The following is a 24,085-nucleotide window of genomic DNA, read 5'->3' on the forward strand; positions in this document are numbered from 1 at the left end:
TTTTCTCAAATATATGAGTATGTACAGAAGTGGTGAATGCATATAATAGGGATAAACATTGCTTAACAAATTATGTTGCAGGGAACTTCATTTGTTGAGCACATCATTTAAAACATATGAATACTTTTAGCTAGCTGTACACAACTTATATTGTGTTTCCCATTCCCATGGGCTTTACTCTACTTAATTGTTTAAACAGGGGTATCGCTCTACTAGACTGCATATCAAATTCTTAATCATAACTTCTGAAGTAAAAGGAACTAATAATAACAAATGTCGAGGTCCAAAAATCTCCGAATATTGAGTGTAACCGAGTTTTGAGGTTCAAGTTGTTCCTCTTGGTAACGAGAAGGATCTTTTAATAGCTCTAAATTTATCTTGGATTACGGCAGAAGCAAAAAACAGTATCCTAAAATATACCAATCATAAGAGTGTGTGTATTTTACATGTTAGTAAGTCAAAAATCAAAATACAAATATTTGTATCTTTGTACCGTAAATTCCAACACCTTAAAGTGTTAAATTCTTATGCAATTGTGTACAATTATTGTTTTTCACCGCCTGCAATAATTTTGTAATGTTTCCTTCTATCAATTACAAGCTTTTGTTCCTATTTTTTTAGAATTATAACGCGTTTTATGGCAAACCGCTGCTGTAATGTGACACGGCTTTATGTCGTCAACCACTTTCAAAAGTACTTCATATTTTTTCACACAAAATTTCATAATATTGTTTCATTCCCTTTGATCATAATCCAGTTCTGAAACGATATTTTTTGTTGATGCTGCGCTTTGCGGGCCACTTTTAATTGCAATAATTAAATGTCAAATTAAATCCTAAATTCCTCGGTGGAATTAATTCAATTGGCGTGACAGTCAAAGTGAAATTACGAATAAAATACCACAATTTCGCAGCGCCGCTAGGGCCCTTCTATAAATGCCGTTTGCAGGCTCTACCAGCCGAGAGGAATGCTGTGATTGTTTTTCCGCAAGTCGGTCTCGCACTCTACTCTCATTTTTTTCGCCAGCCATTTAATGAGCCACGCTCGACTTGCCGCCAAGAATGCAATCAGCAGGGGAGGGGAACTGGGATGCACGGGTAAAAACAGCCAGGACCTTAGTACACAGCGAGCAGCCAGGACCGGCACAATTTGCGTTAAGCGGGCTGTGAAAAATGAAGTACCAAATTGAAGTTGGCAAGCGGCGTCTCCGGTTGTGTCTTGCACTTATTTATTTATTTAGTTCTGGCCATTCCTTCCGCTTACGTACAGTGCTGAGCTATTGTCCTCCGATGAAATCGCAAGCACTGTGTCTCACGGAATTGAATTCAAGCGAGGGACGAAACGCGAGCGCGTCGACTTTCGGCACTTTCGGCACCAACGTGTTAAGAGCTGCGAACTGGCGCGACCGTCAGCGTTGCGCACTAAAACCATACTAAACTAATTTGCTTAGCAGGACGCACTGATTACACAAAGTCCTCGAAGGGCGATAATCGCCGCCATTCGTCACGAGTGCCGACTGCCGAGCGCACTTCGTCACGGAGTTCGTGGAGTTCGGCAAGCATTCGTGAACTTGCCGAAGCTAGCCGAACTCCAAAGGCAAAGAGAACCAGGTCCTGTTAGAGAGCAACAGAGCCCGAGCTCTGTTAGCCGGTTAACAGTGCTGTGGCAGGATAAGAAACCATTGTTAGGGCAACAAAGTCGGCGCTCGTAGTAGCAAACTATTAGTCCGGTTTGTGGGCTTAAACCTACAATGAAGCTTTCCAATAGACCAAACGACTCACATCCTGGCGGGCTGATTTTTTGAGCTCTTCCCACTAATTTACCGATTTAAATGCAAAAACTCCGTGCCATCTAGCCCGGCATTCGCCAATGATGACCGAGCTTTCAATCATTTAAAATTCCCCAAACACACACGCGCGCAACACACTCTTCGCTCATCAATGCAAAAATCAAACATTATTTATGCAAATTACAAGCCATTATTATTTAAGCCAACAACCACAAAGGCAGTAATAGTAGCAACTACGAGCAGGGGAAAGGAGCTCTCCGACCAACAATCATATCCGTCATAGTCATAAAGCCAGGGGCCAGGGGGCAGCGGGGCCTGCCAATGCTTTGGGGAACCAATTTGGCAGCCGGCATAAATAAATTTTTACTTAATGTAGGTCAGTAATGTGCGCTGTGGTCTCTCTTACGCGAGCTCGCTCTCTTCGGCGAGCGGCGCTCTTCGAAGCGCTCCCTCTCTTCGGACGCAGCGCCATGAAATATGCTACTAAAGTTGCTTCTTTTCCGGCTGCGTGTGTGTAGGTGCTCGGAAATGCCATCAAGCCTCAAAGGACCGGGAATGCTTGCATAATGCAAACAGCCAATGATATTGCCATGATTCGTTGAATAATTTCAATTGCAGCTTGCAAGCTGCAGAGCAGCAATCGGTAATTGGTATTAAACAGTTGGGTAGTAAATAATTGGCTGTCACACAACACAGAAACAGGAAATAGCATTCAGCTATTTGGGAATAAGTCTGTATTAATTCTTTCTACTCGGCTTAAAAGTGAAATAAAAGGCAAGTTGTTCATTTAAAGGTCTTAAATCTAAATTGTAATATAAATAGTTTTCGAAAACAAAACAAGTGCATCCTTCGAGTCAGCACGGATGCTATCAAGATGAATAGCTGAGTGATATCCATCCACAGTAAAGGTGCATTTGCCAGGGGCTGCATAAATAAATTAGGATACCGAAAGTGAACCAACCGTCTAAACTTCAAAACTCACTTGGTTTCCCATGGATTTTTGCGTAAGTTTAGCCGTACTACAGTGCTGCCTCCTTCTCTCCCCTCAATCCCTTTAAACAGATCCTGAGAGCCACACAAAATCGTCTCCTTGTAACGCATCCTGCAACGCAAGTTGCTCCAAATTTATGTACAAACTCACTTAGGCAAGAATGTTTATGCGTTTTGTACGTGTTGGTTACTGTCGCTCATGTGGGTAGCATCCTCCACATCCATACCTTGCCATCTCATTCCACCGAATCCACTCGTTTATTTTGGCATTTCTACGAATTTTTCGGGGAAATTTTGTAATGCTGCTCTATGTCCTGAATGTTGTCTCCGGGGAGAAGGAGTGGCCGGGGGGAAAATGCCTTCTCACGCACACCAAAAAGTGTTATGAAATTTTTCTTCTGTAATGACCTAAATGCACAGGAATTTATCCAGCATTTAAGCTAATTGCTATTGCATTAGGTACAATTTAAGTTTCTGTAATTAAGCCAGCAGCCATTGCTTAGGACGAGTTAAGTAACACGAGCTAAGTTAGGTAACTTGGTCAAAATCCCTGGCATTTAGAGCAGGCACATTTAAATTTCTCGAATTATTCCAGGCGGTCCTGCCAACAGTTTCACCGTAAAGAAGTCGGCACTTGAATTCCGTCACGCCTTGACAATTCTAGCATTTTTTTCTTCACAGACTGTTTCCCTTGATCACTTCGGCTGCAAACTATACTTGGCAGTTGCATGAGGGCCAATTATCTGGCACCTAGAGCGGCGGTTTCGTTCCAGCTATTTACATATAATTAGCGCTCAACTGGCAGGCCGCTGCATCGCCTTTCGCCACTCTCGTTCTCCGTATTTGCAGAACGCAGTTTTCGTGCATTTCCTTGCAGTTTCCCACTCCAACTTTCCCTTCAAGACTCTTTGCCAACTTTGACAATGAAGTTGCAACGATGACGACGCCAAAAAACTGGAGCGAGCACGCTTTCGACAGGAGTCGATCACGAATTACCCTGCTCAATTGAGCCAATTGGCTAAACGGACCAAGCTTCTTATATAATATTCGTAAATGAACTGCGAAAAATATTTAACTAAATGATAGATGTGCAGAAATGCATTAGCACTATACGGCATGAGCTGTCTTTGAATCTGATTGTTTCCCCATTTAATTCAATATATAAGAACCGCACTATATAGCGCGTATATAAGGGACCATCGAAGGTATGCGAAAACTTTCCCAGCTGATGCCAGTTGCATGGAGGCGCCAACTTAATAAGGCCACCAAAGAGCACAGTGGGTGGCGGAGCAAGGCGGAGGGCTGGAGAAAGGATTCAGGATACAGAAAAAGGAGCGAGGCACTGCATTAAAGGCAACACTTTCTATCATTCCATCAAAAGCAGGCAGCTCAAAGCGGGATATATTCCAACTGATTGCACTGAGACGCTGGCCGCCATGGCGAAAAAACAAATTCGAACGCTCAATTGGCAGTGGTCGAATGCAGACCTCTTTGGTTGACCGACAGCTCGGAGTTTGTTTGTCGGCTTAGCAACGGGGAAACCAGCCGGCGTATTCGAAATGGGCCCTATTGATCAGCGAAAGTAAGCCCAGGCCCTTTCCATTTTTGATTCGCCATTCCCAGCTGCAGCTATAATAGCCCTCATGTTCAATAGCTGGCATCACGCGGTGGTGCAACAGCAGCCTCTTCTCCCCCACCAATTGGGTGCAGCTTTGTCCAAGGACGCCCACCTGACTGCAGTTAATTTGGCTGATGCACACGCTGTTGACTGTTTGGCTGCTGGCTCAGCTCCTGTTTTTGGCATGCGACTGCAGTCGAACCCAATTATGAGGCCTGCAGCGAAGGCTGCATGCAGCATGGCATCTTCTGCAGCGGGAATTGTGCCAGTACACCACAAAATCCCAACGTGGTATCATGAACCTTTAAAATGAAAAAAGTGTGCGAGATTCACGTAAGCCTTTGTTTCTTTTTATTAATTGCATTGTTTTTTAATTTACCACGAACATGAACGAGTACTAAGCCATAAGTCATGTGAATAATTTATTTTTTACACTTCTCTGGTCTGCCGCAAACGCAAACTCTATCCACGCAGGTGAACTGGTGCTTTTTGGTACATAAAAAGACACCCGTTCGCATGATCCTTTTGCCCTCCAGCGCCATCTGGCATTCCAAACGGCCTCTACACAAATTACCAGCTGACGAAATTGCTTCACAAATAAATGCTATTAGGCAAAGTAAGCTGGCTAATTTCGATGGCATTCTGGTGTGCACAACAACTAAAGTGGTAAACGGCTAAACTAGCTTAACTATTGATTCGAGCGTTGCAAATGTGATTTACTCGGGTTCTGATCAGCTTTGCAACGAATGCAGTATACCCTTTTGCTGTTCTAGAAAGGGAGCATATTCGTACTCTATAAAGCACATGCTATTAACTGAATATATCAGCAGCAATCTCAATAACACATTCCCGGAAAGTCTAAGGACTAAAAATGAGCTTCGCAAACGTGTACAAAATGTCTTTCTACATGCAGAACGTGATGTCAACAGCAGTTTTGCATCGACTTCGATAAATGCCAGTAGGGTTACAAAAGGAATAAAATACCATTACTTTTTTGTTTTTGCATGTGCAATCGTTTACTGAACGTGATTTGAGTTATTTATCGCGAATATATTTTCTTGCCATCGACATCTAGGAAGATTTTTTACATTTCCTTTCAAATGTGCAAATTCCTCCGGGCTGAGTCTGAAAATTTGTACTCGCCCATAGGTGCAAAAAGTACTTCGATAATTTTCTATAACCATCCTAAAAACATTCATATTATCAGATAAATTATAGGATTTATTGCAATTGCCTCTTAATTATTTGTCTGAAGCAAAGCAGTCAATGCCTAAAATAGCACACTTCATACAAAACACATATTGTGCGATTCAGATTTTAAAAAAGTCCTGACTTGAAATTTGGAATGAAAACTGAAGAATAGCTGAGTATTTTGGAGTCTAAGTAAAGGTAATTAGGAATGCAACATATATAAATAAATAATTGACAAACGCAAAGAAGCAAATCGTTTTCCTTGTGAAGGCAGAAGTACAACGAACAATTGTACTGCACCCCAGTTTAATATCGACACATTGATTGAAGTCCCGACATTTGCAATGGCTGTACATTTTATTGACTTTCATTCCCATAGCACGTACCCAGCTTTTCCAGCTTTCCCAGTTTTCCATCAATGTTAATTGACCTAGAGTTGTGCGCGGGCCAATGCTTAAATTTGGCCCGAAATTTCAGTGCCAGAAATCATTTAATGGAAAAGTTTACTGCAATTGAATCAACACCCAGTCTATTTTGCCTGCTGCATTTGTTGGTCCTGCTGCTTCAGTCATTTTTCATTTAATGGATGCAAAAAGTAAAATTGAATTTTTTTTTGAAATTTCCTCACTTAAACTCTGTCCAAAAAATCCATCGTGAACCGACCATCTATCAATTCAAGCTGACCCAACAGTTTCCGAAATTGCCAGCCTTCAATTAGCTCCATAAAGTTTAATTTTCAATTTATGCATTTTTATACTGCACAAGCAGCGGCAAAAAATATGGGAAAATGCAATATAAAATTGCGACTAAGAGAGTAAATTATTCATAATCGTTGCAATGGCTTCCGAGTTGCCAAATGTTTGGCATCCAGCCAATGGATTATTGAATAGCAAGACTCCGAAACGGCTTAGGCGCAGACTGAACTTGTTGCCAGTTGTCTAATGTCGGCTAGAGTACACTGAAAGAAGTGCACTATGAGAATTCGATTGACTGTACTTGCCACTAACCCCAGACAGACTACGTGACATGAAATAACCGGAAAATAAAAACGTACACTTCAGCCGAGTTAAGGATTACTTAGTTGCACCAGCACTTCCTTCTGCAGACAAAAAAAAGCAGTGTACTTTATAATTACCGGCTTCGGTCGGAAAAGGCATTTCATGCCGTGCCTTCTGTGGCACGAGGAAAAGAATGGGCCGGGAATGAAGTGAGAAGAAGGCAGCGGAAAGTGCAATTGTTTCAATTGTGTCAGACACATTGCCTTGCAGCACCCACTCCGCACTCGAGTCGCTTTCGCAATTATTATGCCAGGACCAAGGATCCCAGGACCTCACACCACACACTCTCACACTGTGTCGGGCGAATTGCAGTGCGTCTTTGTTTTTGCACCCAGCATGGCACACATATCTTGTTTATTGTGTCTCCGAGTACACATAACTTGGGTATTTGCGTATTATAATTTGCATAAATTTCAACTGCCAGCTACCGAAAAGTAGGGGCGAGAGCAAAGGGCAACCGACTTGCGGTGGGCGGTGGCTCGGAAAACAATTTAATAACGAGAAAATACAAGTGACAAAATGAATTATGTTGTTATTCCTCTCGCACAAGCAGCCACACACGTGCAGCCTGTCCTACGAAGACAATTGTAAGGACATTTTTTATCCGAATGTTGCAAGTGGGACTTGTGGTTCTTTCGGCAGTGCAAAGGCACACGGGTACTTACGTGCCAGATGGGCAGAGCTCTAATCTATGCAAGGAATTCCGTCAAATTCTAGCTCAGCATGAAAGTACACCGAATATTTTGCCAAGTTCCCTACAGTTGCCTTCTTAATTAAGGCAACGTACCTGTTCAAACTTCAATAACGAAATATAAAACATTATTTTGGAGTAGCTTTACCCCTTCTTCCCTCCTAATTTGCGTTTGATGCAAGTACTGAACCAAGCCAACCACTCGGTGCACTGGTACATGACGTATACGCCCCGTGGCAAAGCGTCATCGATGATGTTTGCAATTGTGCCACAATAGGAGCATGCTTTGTGGCACTGCTACCGCTTTCCCCTGTATATGTAAATATAAAAATCCAGATCCCAGCTGGCCCAGCATACCGATGTATTCCTCTTTTGCCCATTTTGCCCATTTCGAGGCTGCTGCTGACGGATATGATAAAGCTTCGATTATTCCATCGCATCTATGGGAGAGTGCATACGTATATGTATATGTATGTGGTATGTGTATGTGTATGTATGTGTGGGGAAAAGGGCGACCAGGCAGACAACAATTTGTTAGACGCTACAATGAACTCTGATGCGATTGATTGAAAGTCACTGGGAGAGCTAAAATACCATTGGTTTATGCTGTCATCTGGCAGTAGGAAATCTCCTGACTCCGCGCCGTGCTTATCCTTTGACCCCCGAATCGGTTAGGCGTCCTCTGCCACGTCAACAAGTTGAGGACAAACAATTTAAATTACAAAGCAAACTCAATAAAAATGTTAAAAACTTTTGGCCATGAGCAAGACATTCCGGCTGATCCGAGATTTGTTTAGTTTCCAGGTCCTTGACATGCATAAGTTATGTCCTTAGATGGCAGGCGAGTTGAGGGCAATATAGGAAGAGGAAGCCAAAGTTTTATAAGAAAAACAAATCGAGTCGCTTATTTATAAGCCTGTAAACAGATTTTATGAGCCTGCCCAGGCAGGAAGGACCAAAAGTGGAATGGCAGTGGGATTGGGAGTCGTCTGTCGCGTCCCGCCATCGATTGAGGATCTTCATCCCTTCCGCCAGTTTTCAATTTATTAAAATGACCGTCAAAAACCGTTTGTGTGCGAAAGTTTGCGCTTATCCCGAAACACTTTTTGGACAGTTCAAACTTCGCTTTGCCCAATTTTTATTTTTTTTTTTTCAAAATTGGCGGCAAGCGATGACTGCGTTAAGACAAAACTTTTCGATCGAACAAAAGTTTTCGGGGATGTGTCGGACTTATGATTGCCTCGGAACGCACTGCATCCACGAGTCTGAACTTGTTTTTCATTCACTCAGACAGCATAATTTTTGATTGCGTAACTTTTCACCAGTTTTCCAAGGGAGCAAAGTGGAAAGTTGTTATCCCCTTCGGTACATTTTTTATGCCAAAAGCCGTCACACACGCCATGTCTAACCCAGTGTGACCTTTTCCACCTGACTTCCCTCGCAGCCAACGCGCCGAATTCGCCGAACTAATAATACAAAGCACGGTACGACCCCAGTCAAGCGACCCAACCTAAATACCGGAAATGCCCTTTATAATGCGCTTCCGGCTCATGTGAGCAGGCCAGACAGCGGGCGGTGGTACCGGTGGAACTGGTGGAACCCGTGGAGCCGTTGGGACTTGGAATGATGGGGTGTTTGTAGGGCTGGGTAGCTGAGTAGCCGGTTGGTTCAGGGTCAGGGGCTGTGTGCTAAAAGCCACACCATCCAACAGCCGAGTCCACGCCAAGCCGTTTCGGCTAATCAAAGTGTGCAGCCAACTGCAAAGGGCCGTGGATCCTGGAGCGAATGTGCGGCTAGCCAGGAAGGTGCATCCCTGACCACGCCAAAGGACCATGCAGCTGCATCAGGAGGAGGTCTTCAGTTCCGTGTAGGCACACCTGTGTTTAGCCAGCTGCGATGCCATATCATATTATCAATCTTAATAACTAGTAATAACATATCTCACAATATGCAGAAAATCCAGAAAAAGTGGCTGATTTGTCGAGAAACACCAGATCCAATAAATAAGTTATTGTTTTATTTTTTACTTGCCCCTAACCATTACTTTTACTTGCGACCTTTCTATAAATAATAATATTCTTTTCACCCTTTTTTTGTGGGACCAATCGACTAATAAACTTCATGAGAAAATCGCCTTAAAATGTTCCTTTCAACTTCGGCCAGATTTTGACCATCACTTTAAGTTAAGAAAGCCAGCAGCAGCACGTACATTAAAGGCGTATCTGGCCATCCGTCAAATGCGTGTAAAACGGATGCAATTTATTCAGCTGCTTGCATTTTTATGAAAAATGTTCGCAATCAGGCTGAATTAAATATGGTTTTCGCATAACACATTCTTGATTCTATGAAACACGAAACAAGAAATCCTTTTGCACTGGTAATGAGTGCTTTGCAGTCGAGACTCCCGGCTAAGGAATCCTTTCTTGTCTTAATTAAACTTTGTGCCGTGCCATTACCCTCTTTATACTTAGGCTCAGTGCCCCTTTCGATCCATTTACCGCCCTCCACTTTCCTGTTGCGTGCCAAGTTTTTGTGGTTAATTATCGATTAGAGGGGTCATGAAAGCAAGGGAAAATCGCGGCTGGTTAGGTCCCTGGCTGGGTCGAATTCAAAAAGACAAGTTAATTGGAGTGCAAAGACTTTTAAGAGACATTGTTAGGAGGAGTTGACACAAAAGCCGAGCATCAATGGCTTAATAAGCAGCCAGCTGCTTGGCAGCTATTATGCTCGGAGTTATGGTCCCATTAAGTTTCCGCGAACAATGTAATTATCAATGGAGCATGGAACTTCACCTGACTTATTTGTCTGCGTCATATACTGATACTTATATACGAAGGAAAGGAAACAAATGATTACCGTTTGCCTAATTTATTGGATTTCTTCGCGGGCTCCACACGCAAATGGACGGCCAGAGGTCAGTTTCCCATGCCCAGCCTGTGTCCTTTGCCTTTTTTCGGGTCATTTATTAATTGCGCTCCAAATGCGTGTGCTAATCTCTTCATTATGCGATTTCATAATGGATTACATTCGAATAAATGCGCCTCATTTGCCGCCCTCCAGTCGGCGCTAATTTTCTTCAATTTCGTTGCCATTTTCCTAATGATGCGTGGCCCTGTCTTGGCCATTCCGATTTCCCGCCCCCACTTTCTCGGCCGCCTTAATAGGTCAGTGTTCTCTTGTAATATTAATGTCCGCCAATTTGAGGCTGCTGTTGTAATTAAATCAGTTGCATCAGTTTTAGCCAGGCTGCGCGTGGGCGCCTCCATTTGACAATCGATATGGTTCGCATTCGCATTCGCATTGCGTATTTAATTGAATATACTCCCGTTGGCTGCAATCAGAGTCTCCGCCACTAAGTAAATTATAAATGAACTATACTTCGAATACAGGGAATCGAAGTTGATGTTTATTCTAGGATCCCTTTTACAAGAATACTTTTAGAACATATGGTGCTTAATTAATTATGTATATATTCTAGACCAACTAATTCGTTCGTGCCTCAAACTTGCATGTTCTTCGATTGTATTTAAATCCTGGCCTAAGTGAAACAAAAAGAATGGCGCCTAAAAATAGCTGAATAAATTATAAATGAAGTATACTTCGAATATAGCGATGCGAAGATGATGTTTATTTTAGCAGCACTTTTACATGAATACTTTGCATTTTGGGAAAATATGGAGCCTAATAAATAATGTATATATTCTGATAATTCGTTTGTGGCTCAAACTTCACTGTAACCAGCATGTTCTTCGATTGTATTTAAATCCTGGCCAGAGTGAAACCAAAAGAACGGCAGCTGAAAATAATCGAATTGCGCCATGTGCTGTCGCAGGCTGATAGCAAATTTGCTCTGAACTCCAGACTCAGCCAAGAATGTCCTGACACTTTTCCAGGTAATTAAAACACAAATATTAGCGAATGGATGGGGACGTAGCTGCCGCCCACCGATAGAGCCCATTTTGCAATTTAAATTTTCATGAACAAGCACCGCCAGTTGTCTTCTCAATCTCTGGTCCCCCGCCCCGCTGATCCTGTTCGTCCTTAGCTGCAAGGCTCGCCTTTCGTTGCCTTAACAGTTTTCAATTTTCCGACGTTTGTAAGCGCAGCTGACAGCGACTAGCGAACGATACTCCACTCCGGCGAAGAGCTTATGTTTCTTGGAATCGGGGGAGGGAAAGCCATTCCACTTTGGCTTTTATTGTATTTCGGTCGCTGTCGTCGCACATTTTTACGACTATTTAAATGGTTTTCACTTTTCGGCTACAAATTGTCGACCCAGGTAAGTGCTCACTGGATATGGTCTGCCTTACTCACTTCGATAGCGTGGTGTAGTGGTGCTCTAATTCAATGACTAGGAACTAGGTTACTTTCTGGCAGAAAACAGTTGGCTGTACCTGTTTGCTAACTATCTGCTGATAGTTTGTAACTCCCATTAGGCAAATATGGAGAGCTTGATTGATTTGAGATTAGTTTGAGAAACTGAGCAGGCTGGAATCCTGTGGCCCAGCTTGTCAGCAGCACTTGGCATTTGAGTTGCCCATTTTACATTTGACCGCTCTAGCTTCAACATCGCTTTCCGACCAGAAAAGGCAAATATACATAAGTGAGTGGGATTATCGGTCCGGACCGCCCTGCTACCAGTTGATCAATCTTTCCGATCCTCCCACAGCTCAACATGATGCGCATGTTCACCAGTTACACCAACACTGTGCAGCACACCGCAAGGATCAGTCATGTCCTGTGGGCCCGCAGCTACGCCAAGGATGTGAAGTTCGGGCCAGAGGTGAGGGCCATGATGCTGCAGGGAGTGGACGTGCTGGCGGATGCTGTGGCCGTGACCATGGGACCAAAAGGACGCAACGTGATCATTGAGCAGAGCTGGGGATCCCCCAAGATCACCAAGGACGGCGTGACGGTGGCCAAGTCGATCGCGCTGAAGGACAAGTTCCAGAACATCGGAGCCAAGCTGGTGCAGGATGTGGCCAACAATACAAACGAGGAGGCGGGCGACGGCACCACCACGGCCACCGTGCTGGCGCGCGCCATTGCCAAGGAGGGATTCGAGAAGATCTCACGGGGTGCCAATCCGGTGGAGATACGTCGCGGAGTGATGCTGGCCATCGAGACGGTCAAGGACAATCTACGCCGGTTGTCCCGGCCAGTTAGCACGCCCGAGGAGATCTGCCAGGTGGCGACCATCTCTGCGAACGGCGACAAGTCGGTGGGAAACCTCATCAGCGAGGCCATCAAAAAGGTGGGTCGGGACGGGGTTATCACGGTCAAGGATGGCAAGACCCTGTGCGACGAACTGGAGGTGATCGAGGGCATGAAGATTGACCGCGGCTACATTTCGCCGTACTTCATCAACACCTCCAAAGGAGCAAAGGTGGAGTTCCAGGACGCCCTGCTCCTCTTCTGCGAGAAGAAAATCAAGTCGGCACCCAGCATCGTGCCTGCCCTGGAGTTGGCCAATGCGCAGCGCAAGCCCTTGGTGATTATCGCCGAGGACTTGGAGGCGGAGGCACTCAGCACCCTGGTGGTGAACCGCCTGAAGGTGGGCCTCCAGGTGTGCGCGGTGAAGGCGCCCGGCTTTGGGGACAATCGCAAGGAGAATCTGACGGACATGGCCGTGGCCACCGGTGGCATCGTGTTCGGCGACGAGGCCAATCTGGTGCGGCTCGAGGACATCAAGATGAGCGACTTTGGGCGTGCCGGTGAGGTGGTGGTCACAAAGGACGACACAATGCTGCTCAAGGGCAAGGGACAGAAGGGGGATGTGGATAAGAGAGTCGAGGGCCTGCGCGAGGCCATCAAGGAGTCCACCTCCTCCTACGAAAAGGAGAAAATGCAGGAGCGCCTGGCGCGCCTCTCCTCCGGCGTGGCCTTGCTGCGAGTGGGCGGCTCCAGTGATGTGGAGGTTAGCGAGAAGAAGGATCGCGTCATCGATGCCCTGAATGCCACCCGCGCTGCCGTGGAGGAGGGAATCGTGCCCGGCGGCGGCACCGCCCTGCTGCGTTGCATCCAGAAGCTGAACGACCTGAAGGGCGCCAACGAGGACCAAAACATGGGCATCGAGATCATCCGGCGTGCCCTGCGCATGCCCTGCCTCACGATTGCCAAGAACGCCGGCGTGGATGGCGCAATGGTGGTGGCCAAGGTGGAGATCTTCGACGGCGACTATGGCTACGATGCGTTGAAGGGCGAGTACGGCAACATGATCGAGCGCGGTATCATCGATCCCACCAAGGTGGTGCGCACCGCCATCTCGGACGCGGCCGGAGTCGCCTCTCTTCTGACCACCGCCGAGGCTGTGGTCACCGAGCTGCCTTTGGAGGATGCCGCAGCTGCCGGAGCGGCAGCCGGAATGGGCGCCCTTGGCGGCATGGGCATGGGCGGAATGGGCATGTAGTCCTCGCAGCATCCCTTGCTCCGACTATCCTGCCCCAAATTCAAGACACGGAAACGTTGATGGTTGGCCGCCGAGCGGGTTGCCTTACACTTTTACCACAATGCCATGAGCTGGTTTCACGTTTGTGATGTGCTCTATAATCAGTGGAGTTAAATCGAAAAATAATAAGTTTGTGCAAAAGGATTGCCAATGCTTCCTCTCATGGTTTTTGTGGCTCCACTTTTCAATGCCTTTCCCCAGTTCTTTGTCACTGTGCAGCGCCCCCGCCACTGACAGTCTGCCTGTTGTCCTGGAAGCGCTCTTTACACATGTCCTTTGCTGTGTTTTGTCACAGTTGCCCTGTTGTGCCAGCCACTTGGTGCAGTTTTTGTCGTGTTCCGTGTTCCGTGTGCCGGGCCCTTCCGTTTTTGCATTTCGCTATGAAATATGAAGCAGTCAGGGACCAGGGACAGCAGAGTACGCTTTCGGGCTTTTTCTAATTGTGCTGGGGGGATGGGGACGGGCACGGGCACAGGATTAGGGTAGAAATAATAAACCGCCACTTGACTTTCATGCATTTGCTGCTTAACTTTGCGACATTTATAATGGCATTCGTTGCGGCCTTCGGGCGGAAAGAAATCTGCTTGGATAGTTTCCACTTGGCCTTGCGCTAAGCGTATGCAGGCCTCTTCAGCCCCATACCCATTATCATGCTCTTGCTCATCCTCATCCTTGGGCTCATCGTCGGAAAGCGGCTAAGAAAATCGCTTGGGCCCGCGGGCCAAGTGGGTAACAGAGCGTATACTGAAACCTCGTTGCTCCTCGTTTCAGCACTCTATGCATGTTGAGCATTATTCCTGCGGCTTATCCTTGGCGCTGCTTACACTCGAGTCGCTGCTGTTGCAACATCCTGCCATCCCATCCCCACTCCTCCCAAAATCCCCTGCCTTCAGCCGCTGGCTGTTTATGTTGTCAACGCAAATTGCACTTTCTGCTTGCCGTGTGATGTTCAAGTGCCTGTTAGGAAGATGATCCGCCCACGTGTCTTAATGATGCTACACGAGAACGCATCCCAGCCCCCGGGGCTGCAACAATGCGCCACTTAATTATGAAAAAGGCCGCTTTGAGTGTCGGCTGTCCGGGCTGGGGATTCCGGCACGTTTGCCACCATAACGCCCCATCTAACGTCAGATTTACGACTCCGGCTAATCCCGTTCGCTTAGCGCATTAAATCAGCTCCGAAATGGCCATAAAATTGCCCTCGCCTACATGGCAAACATTTCAAAAATTGACAATTTATTACAAGAGTTGCTCGGACGGTCGGGGACTGCGGTGAAGTAAGGCAAAGTTTTTTTAGCCAAAAAGTTCCCGCACAATGGAATGGAATTCTACACTGGGATTCACAGTAGAGCTATTTAAACTGTCTACAGATAAATGGAAACCTCACTGCAAGTGAAGTTATTCGAAATTGCAATGTGAAGTGGAAAATTATAAAGAATCAGTACAATAGTTAATCAAAGCCTAAGCAATTGCTATTTCTTTTACTTCATTTAGAGGATTTTGAGGCGGCTAAAATTCTAATTAATTTTCTCGCCTTAGTCCCTTAAACTTAGTTTTTAAGTCAACGAAAAAACAATGTAGTCGAACACAAATTACCCAGTTTTCAATACGAATGAATGGAAATTTGTGATGCTTAATTCACTCTGCTTTTGGGTCCATTCCAGTTATCTGGCGCTTTGAAAATGTGTCCCAAGTCATCTGACGCGAATTCTCCGAGAGCTGGCCAGATTTATATTGCATTTGATTTTGAATTTTGTTTGCTTGTGGTGGCACACACACACACACACACAGACGCACACACACTCGAGCTGAAGCGGCATGCAGCAGCAGTTGCCGCTGTAACATGCAGTTTTACATATACAATATGGCCATTGTTATGATTTATGTGGCAGAAATATTTCGGGCGCGCTTCCTGCAAATGTTTGCTTTTTTGCGACAGCACCCACTAGTTTTATGGCACAGATGGGCGGTGGGGGTGTTCGGTTCGCGCTTAACCCGGCCAAATTCAATTTCAATTTGCACCCCATCAAAAGACAAACAAAAGTCTTTGAACTTTGGCCATAAACATATTGCCGGCTTTCATTGCGATTCGATTCGTTTCGTTTCGTTTCGTTTCGCTTTTCCATGTTTTTGGCAGGACCCCAGTCTGGCGAACAGGACGACATGTGGAGAGCCTTCGACTTCTGTTGTCGGTTGCACTCGTCGTCGGTTGGGGCGTTGCTCCATGTCGCAGATTCCTTCAACTCTAGGAGGCTGGGCCATAAACCAATTCGTTTTATGAATTTACACGAGTGCCTCTCTGGCAACCCAGTCGTTGTCGAATTGTTGGCCTGCCTCGTAATTGAATTTCATGCGGCGCGTCTTTGACTCTGTGATACTCGTGCTCGCACTGGTCTTTAAAGGCCACTTTCCCACCGTAGACTTAAACGCTTAACTGCCGTCCAGATGTTATCCCAAAACTGTCCATCGGGCGGCAATTCATAAACGGAAATGGGGGCCAAACGTGTTGGCCAACACAAACAATGCTGCTCAGACCTCAACCCTATCACCAGTCGCTCAGGAAATGCAACGATACCCTTGCATTCGGGCTCTGGGTTTCATTGTTGCAGTCTCTTTCGGCCTGTGCCCCGATGTCCTGGTCGCCAAGTGGCATGCGTTTCTAATTTCCTGATGCCTGGGCCCCATGGGGCCCCCTTTGGCTGACCTGCCAATTCTAAATTCGAGCTCACTCCAATTTATAAAGGCCAACAGTGTTTAATGTGTCTGCCCGATCTGCATTTCGAATAATTGAATTCGCAATGGTCCTGCGTGCTGACAGGCAGACTGGCGAGTCCTTGATGATGATGAATGAACAGCGGCAGAAATCAACAGAATAAAAGCGTGCGCTTACCATAATTTCTTTCCGAAACCCTACACAGCCTCTTTATTATAAAAGCTTGTATTTGAACACTAATACTAAGTTGCACTTTATTTCAGCTGCAGTTGAGCACTTTAGCCGCACTGCAGGACACGCAGGACGCGCAGGACTATCGAACGCATTGATTGGATGGACAGCAATTACCACAGATTTTTTTCGCCCCTTTATTAATTGCAAGCCGCTGGCGAGTCGCCGCTTCAGTTCACCCACTCTGCAGCAATTAATCAATTTGGCCTCTTAATTATCGAGACCAAAGCTGCGAAATCAGAGTAAGACAAACATTACGAGTGCGGCCAGTCAAAAGAGTAAATGAGTTGCGAGAAGTCAGCCCAGTTAACCGAACAGTTAATTAAATGGAACGCATCTATCCATCGGCAGCCTTAAAGTTATATAAATTCCCAGTCGCCTCTGTATCGGAGCCGATTAAAATGCCATCAATTTGAAAATGGATAGCCGGCGAAACGGGTTTTCATCTCGAAAGCCACCCTGTCAGCAGTGGAAATGTGCGATGCGACAACTTGGACGCCTCCTTCGTCGTGTTGCATTTTGCCAGCTGGCGCGTTGTTGCCATATTTCATGCCCCACGACGCCCGTCCCAAGCTGGAATTTTCCATTTCGTCTCATTCTGTATGCACTCAACGCATTAAGTGGCGACATGTGTTACACTAAAGACAGCGCCACCGAGAAAGGCCCCAAAAATGGCATGCCTTCGGGTAGGAGGAGGCTAAACGAATCCGGAATGAGCATGGAGTTGGGAATGGGCATGGTGATGGAGACGAGGATGGGGCTGAGCCGCAGTTAGCTGTTAGTGGGGTGTTAATAGAACACAGCAGGCAGTGAGCTGCATTCAAATGCATCACTGGGCCGAACATGACCCCAGTCAGCTGCCCATCGCCATGGCTTCATGCATTAATCAAATGTTAATCTGAGGACGGGGACAGTTTTTCCCAGATTTCCGGAAAGCCCAAGCGGGAATGCACGCGAATGCGAGAGCCTTTTAAAGTTGGGCTGGGAAAACAAGGGAAACATCACTGAAATTCTCCAATTAGCCAGTTTTGCCATTTTGCTTGGTTTTCGATTTGCGCATATTTTCTCCTAATTAAGGGGCGTCGTTATGCCAACTGCAGCCAGCTCTGCCAGGTGGCCAGCAATGAAATCAGTGAAATGAAATATTTTTGGGCATCAGGACCGCAGGCTCCCAGCTGGGAAGCCAAAATCAGCAAGTTTTTGGAAAAATTGATTACACCTCGGCTCTCATGCGAGGACTCAACTGTAGACTGAAAACTAATTTATGGGTCAAATAATTTATTGGTTTATTTGTTGCAATGCAGTATGGCAGTCTACCTAAATTATTATTTTAGAACGAAACTTATTTGTCAGGCTAAAGAGCACAATACTGAGTTCACAGAAGTTGTCAACGTTGCGCTGTGGCATTTTCAAAAGCTTTGCAAATTGAATGAGCAACTGGTTTTTATCACCTTCAGTCCGAATGGTGCAATTATGCTCCGAGAACCTTTCTCGCCTTTTGTAATTTATTTATTAAACACACTTGGCCAGGGCGAGGGAAACAAATTGCAAAGCTCTCCGGGGGAGTCACGTAGTAAATGCATAAAAAATCGGCAACCGAAAGAAAGTAAAGTCGGTGTCCCATGCATTTATGCAAAATGTGAGACCTTCTTCCAGCATTAAGCTGTGGTGCGTGTCCCACTAATTTGACCCAAAAGGACTCAGTCCGCACGAAACTCATATAAACCATTTGAGCAACGTCGGGATCACCCGAGATGGAAATAGTTCCCCAGCTCATTCTACATTCTACATAATTCACGAGCCACAAAAGGAGCTCCATAGAACCGAAGGCCCAAGAAGAACCTGCTCTCTGGGCACAATTTAAGTGTAAGGCTTCAGGAGCAGGGACTAATTGCACAACCAGCCTAGTTAAGTCAATCCCACAGGACACAAACACACATCGAATCAACCGCAGGCTGGCGTCACTAATTAAAATAAAATTTGATTTAGTCGCCAAATTCATACTCCTCCGGCACAGCGGTGGTATTCCTGCGGTTTTCCATTCCAAAGTGCGCATGCACCGCAATCTGGATAATTATTTATTTGGCCTTTAGCTTCGAGCTCTGCAACATTCTTTACCACAATTTCTGTTTTGGCATCCATGCGTTTGAGCCTGCATTTCCATCTGCAATAGGCTTCGGAGCCACAGACTCACAGGACTTTTCACATTTCTTTGCGGCCTGTGTAACTCGTTTAGGTATTTTCAGGGATTATTCATACGACTTTCTAAGACAGTGTCTTTTTATTTTTGTGTTTCTGTATTAGACTATTGCTTGTACAGTGCTCGCACAAAAATCCATTTAAGTTATATACATTCTCCCGTTTACCTCGAACAAATACTGGAGTACATCTAATATATCTGTTGACATCTGTTCCATATCCAGACAATTACTTTTAAAGTTGTGGCTATAAAACGGAGAATTATATGTTGGAAAAGCGGAAAAACGACTTTTGGCAAATATTCGATATTTTCGAGGGGATTTTTTATCATAGCTTCCATAAAAATGACCAAAAAGATGAAAGGATAATAGTTTTGAATAGCTAATTACCAACGCTAACCATCCCTATCACTTTTTGACGGATCTGGAAAAAATAATTTTTTTTGCGATTTGACCATTTTTTGTAAGGGGTAACATCATCAAAATTTGCAAAAAATGGCAAAAAAATTGAATTACTATTTTTGAACACCGTTCGATTAAGAATTTTAATACGAGTTCAACGAGGTATCACATTCCATATTCAGACAATTACTTTTAAAGATGTGACTAAAAAACGGAGAATTATATGTTGGAAAAGCGGTAAAAACGACTTTTGGCAAATATTCGATATTTTCGAGGGGATTTTTTATCATAGCTTCCATAAAAATGACCAAAAAGATGAAAGGATAATCGTTTTGAATAGCTAATTACCAACGCTAACCATCCCTATCACTTTTTGACGGATCTGGAAAAAATAATTTTTTTTGCGATTTTATCATTTTTTGTAAGGGGTAACATCATCAAAATTTGCAAAAAATGGCAAAAAAATTGAATTACTATTTTTGAACACCGTTCGATTAAGAATTTTAATACGAGTTCAACGAGGTATCACATTCCATATTCAGACAATTACTTTTAAAGATGTGACTAAAAAACGGAGAATTATATGTTGGAAAAGCGGAAAAAACGACTTTTGGCAAATATTCGATATTTTCGAGGGGTTTTTTTATCATAGCTTCCATAAAAATGACCAAAAAGATGAAAGGATAATAGTTTTGAATAGCTAATTACCAACGCTAACCATCCCTATCACTTTTTGACGGATCTGGGAAAAATAATTTTTTTTGCGATTTTATCATTTTTTGTAAGGGGTAACATCATCAAAATTTGCAAAAAATGGCAAAAAAATTGAATTACTATTTTTGAACACCGTTCGATTAAGAATTTTAATACGAGTTCAACGAGGTATCACATTCCATATTCAGACAATTACTTTTAAAGATGTGACTAAAAAACGGAGAATTATATGTTGGAAAAGCGGAAAAACGACTTTTGGCAAATATTCGATATTTTCGAGGGGTTTTTTTATCATAGCTTCCATAAAAATGACCAAAAAGATGAAAGGATAATAGTTTTGAATAGCTAATTACCAACGCTAACCATCCCTATCACTTTTTGACGGATCTGGAAAAAATAATTTTTTTTGCGATTTTATCATTTTTTGTAAGGGGTAACATCATCAAAATTTGCAAAAAATGGCAAAAAAATTGAATTACTATTTTTGAACACCGTTCGATTAAGAATTTTAATACGAGTTCAACGAGGTATCACATTCCATATTCAGACAATTACTTTTAAAGATGTGACTAAAAAACGGAGAATTATATGTTGGAAAAGCGGAAAAACGACTTTTGGCAAATATTCGATATTTTCGAGGGGTTTTTTTATCATAGCTTCCATAAAAATGACCAAAAAGATGAAAGGATAATAGTTTTGAATAGCTAATTACCAACGCTAACCATCCCTATCACTTTTTGACGGATCTGGGAAAAATAATTTTTTTTGCGATTTTATCATTTTTTGTAAGGGGTAACATCATCAAAATTTGCAAAAAATGGCAAAAAAATTGAATTACTATTTTTGAACACCGTTCGATTAAGAATTTTAATACGAGTTCAACGAGGTATCACATTCCATATTCAGACAATTACTTTTAAAGATGTGACTAAAAAACGGAGAATTATATGTTGGAAAAGCGGAAAAACGACTTTTGGCAAATATTCGATATTTTCGAGGGGTTTTTTTATCATAGCTTCCATAAAAATGACCAAAAAGATGAAAGGATAATAGTTTTGAATAGCTAATTACCAACGCTAACCATCCCTATCACTTTTTGACGGATCTGGAAAAAATAATTTTTTTTGCGATTTTATCATTTTTTGTAAGGGGTAACATCATCAAAATTTGCAAAAAATGGCAAAAAAATTGAATTACTATTTTTGAACACCGTTCGATTAAGAATTTTAATACGAGTTCAACGAGGTATCACATTCCATATTCAGACAATTACTTTTAAAGATGTGACTAAAAAACGGAGAATTATATGTTGGAAAAGCGGAAAAACGACTTTTGGCAAATATTCGATATTTTCGAGGGGATTTTTTATCATAGCTTCCATAAAAATGACCAAAAAGATGAAAGGATAATAGTTTTGAATAGCTAATTACCAACGCTAACCATCCCTATCACTTTTTGACGGATCTGGAAAAAATAATTTTTTTTGCGATTTTATCATTTTTTGTAAGGGGTAACATCATCAAAATTTGCAAAAAATTCAAAAAAATTGAATTCCCATTTTTGAACACAGTTCGATTAAGAATTTTAATACGAGTTCAACGAGGTATGACATTCCATATTCAGACAATTACTTTTAAAGATGTGACTAAAAAACGGAGAATTATATGTTGGAAAAGAGGAAAAACGACTTTTGGCAAATATTCGATATTTTCGAGGGGATTTTTTATCATAGCTTCCATAAAAATGACCAAAAAGATGAAAGGATAATAGTTTTGAATAGCTAATTACCAACGCTAACCATCCCTATCACTTTTTGACGGATCTGGAAAAAATAATTTTTTTTGCGATTTTATCATTTTTTGTAAGGGGTAACATCATCAAAATTTGCAAAAAATGGCAAAAAAATTGAATTACTATTTTTGAACACCGTTCGATTAAGAATTTTAATACGAGTTCAACGAGGTATCACATTCCATATTCAGACAATTACTTTTAAAGATGTGACTAAAAAACGGAGAATTATATGTTGGAAAAGCGGAAAAACGACTTTTGGCAAATATTCGATATTTTCGAGGGGATTTTTTATCATAGCTTCCATAAAAATGACCAAAAAGATGAAAGGATAATAGTTTTGAATAGCTAATTACCAACGCTAACCATCCCTATCACTTTTTGACGGATCTGGAAAAAATAATTTTTTTTGCGATTTTATCATTTTTTGTAAGGGGTAACATCATCAAAATTTGCAAAAAATGGCAAAAAAAATTGAATTACTATTTTTGAACACCGTTCGATTAAGAATTTTAATACGAGTTCAACGAGGTATCACATTCCATATTCAGACAATTACTTTTAAAGATGTGACTAAAAAACGGAGAATTATATGTTGGAAAAGCGGAAAAACGACTTTTGGCAAATATTCGATATTTTCGAGGGGTTTTTTTATCATAGCTTCCATAAAAATGACCAAAAAGATGAAAGGATAATAGTTTTGAATAGCTAATTACCAACGCTAACCATCCCTATCACTTTTTGACGGATCTGGAAAAAATAATTTTTTTTGCGATTTTATCATTTTTTGTAAGGGGTAACATCATCAAAATTTGCAAAAAATGGCAAAAAAAATTGAATTACTATTTTTGAACACCGTTCGATTAAGAATTTTAATACGAGTTCAACGAGGTATGACATTCCATATTCAGACAATTACTTTTAAATATGTGACTAAAAAACGGAGAATTATATGTTGGAAAAGCGGAAAAACGACTTTTAGCAAATATTCGATATTTTCGAGGGGATTTTTTATCATAGCTTCCATAAAAATGACCAAAAAGATGAAAGGATAATAGTTTTGAATAGCTAATTACCAACGCTAACCATCCCTATCACTTTTTGACGGATCTGGAAAAAATAATTTTTTTTGCGATTTTATCATTTTTTGTAAGGGGTAACATCATCAAAATTTGCCAAAAATGGCAAAAAAAATTGAATTACTATTTTTGAACACCGTTCGATTAAGAATTTTAATACGAGTTCAACGAGGTATCACATTCCATATTCAGACAATTACTTTTAAAGATGTGACTAAAAAACGGAGAATTATATGTTGGAAAAGCGGAAAAACGACTTTTGGCAAATATTCGATATTTTCGAGGGGTTTTTTTATCATAGCTTCCATAAAAATGACCAAAAAGATGAAAGGATAATAGTTTTGAATAGCTAATTACCAACGCTAACCATCCCTATCACTTTTTGACGGATCTGGGAAAAATAATTTTTTTTGCGATTTTATCATTTTTTGTAAGGGGTAACATCATCAAAATTTGCAAAAAATGGCAAAAAAATTGAATTACTATTTTTGAACACCGTTCGATTAAGAATTTTAATACGAGTTCAACGAGGTATGACATTCCATATTCAGACAATTACTTTTAAAGATGTGACTAAAAAACGGAGAATTATATGTTGGAAAAGTGGAAAAACGACTTTTGGCAAATATTCGATATTTTCTAGGGGATTTTTTATCATAGCTTCCATAAAAATTACCAAAAAGATGAAAGGATAATAGTTTTGAATAGCTAATTACCAACGTTAACCATCCCTATCACTTTTTAACGGATCTGGAAAAAATAAGTTTTTTTGCGATTTTATCATTTTTTGTAAGGGGTAACATCATCAAAATTTGCAAAAAATGGCAAAAAAATTGAATTACTATTTTTGAACACCGTTCGATTAAGAATTTTAATACGAGTTTTACGAGGTATCACATTCCATATTCAGACAATTACTTTTAAAGATGTGACTAAAAAACGGAGAATTATATGTTGGAAAAGCGGAAAAACGACTTTTGGCAAATATTCGATAATTTCGAGGGGTTTTTTTATCATAGCTTCCTTAAAAATGACCAAAAAGATGAAAGGATAATAGTTTTGAATAGCTAATTACCAACGCTAACCATCCCTATCACTTTTTGACGGATCTGGAAAAAATAATTTTTTTTGCGATTTTATCATTTTTTGTAAGGGGTAACATCATCAAAATT

General features: G+C 42.4%; 2 protein-coding genes across 5 annotated transcripts in view; one reads left to right on the forward strand and one right to left on the reverse strand.

Moving 5' to 3' along the window:
* Positions 1-1,441, reverse strand: part of LOC6543284 (cell adhesion molecule 2) — a 31,035-nt gene extending 29,594 nt beyond the window's left edge. The window contains exon 1 of one of the 4 annotated variants that reach the window (XM_026978606.1): positions 1,268-1,441. The gene's annotated coding sequence lies outside the window, so the exon portion shown is untranslated. The other 3 variants (XM_026978605.1, XM_026978607.1, XM_026978608.1) reach the window with 3 other exon arrangements.
* Positions 1,442-11,899: 10,458 nt separating this feature from the next.
* On the forward strand, positions 11,900-13,929 carry LOC6543172 (60 kDa heat shock protein homolog 2, mitochondrial). The gene is made up of 2 exons (XM_001968796.3): positions 11,900-11,940; positions 12,007-13,929. The coding sequence occupies exon 2, from the start codon at positions 12,013-12,015 to the stop codon at positions 13,744-13,746; it is 1,734 nt and encodes a 577-aa protein (XP_001968832.1). The 5' UTR covers positions 11,900-11,940; positions 12,007-12,012; the 3' UTR covers positions 13,747-13,929.
* The last annotated feature ends 10,156 nt before the right edge of the window (positions 13,930-24,085 follow it).

Source organism: Drosophila erecta, unplaced genomic scaffold (genome assembly GCF_003286155.1).
Source record: "Drosophila erecta strain 14021-0224.00,06,07 unplaced genomic scaffold, DereRS2 tig00000055-arrow-pilon, whole genome shotgun sequence".
NCBI classification, from domain to species: Eukaryota; Metazoa; Arthropoda; class Insecta; order Diptera; family Drosophilidae; genus Drosophila; species Drosophila erecta.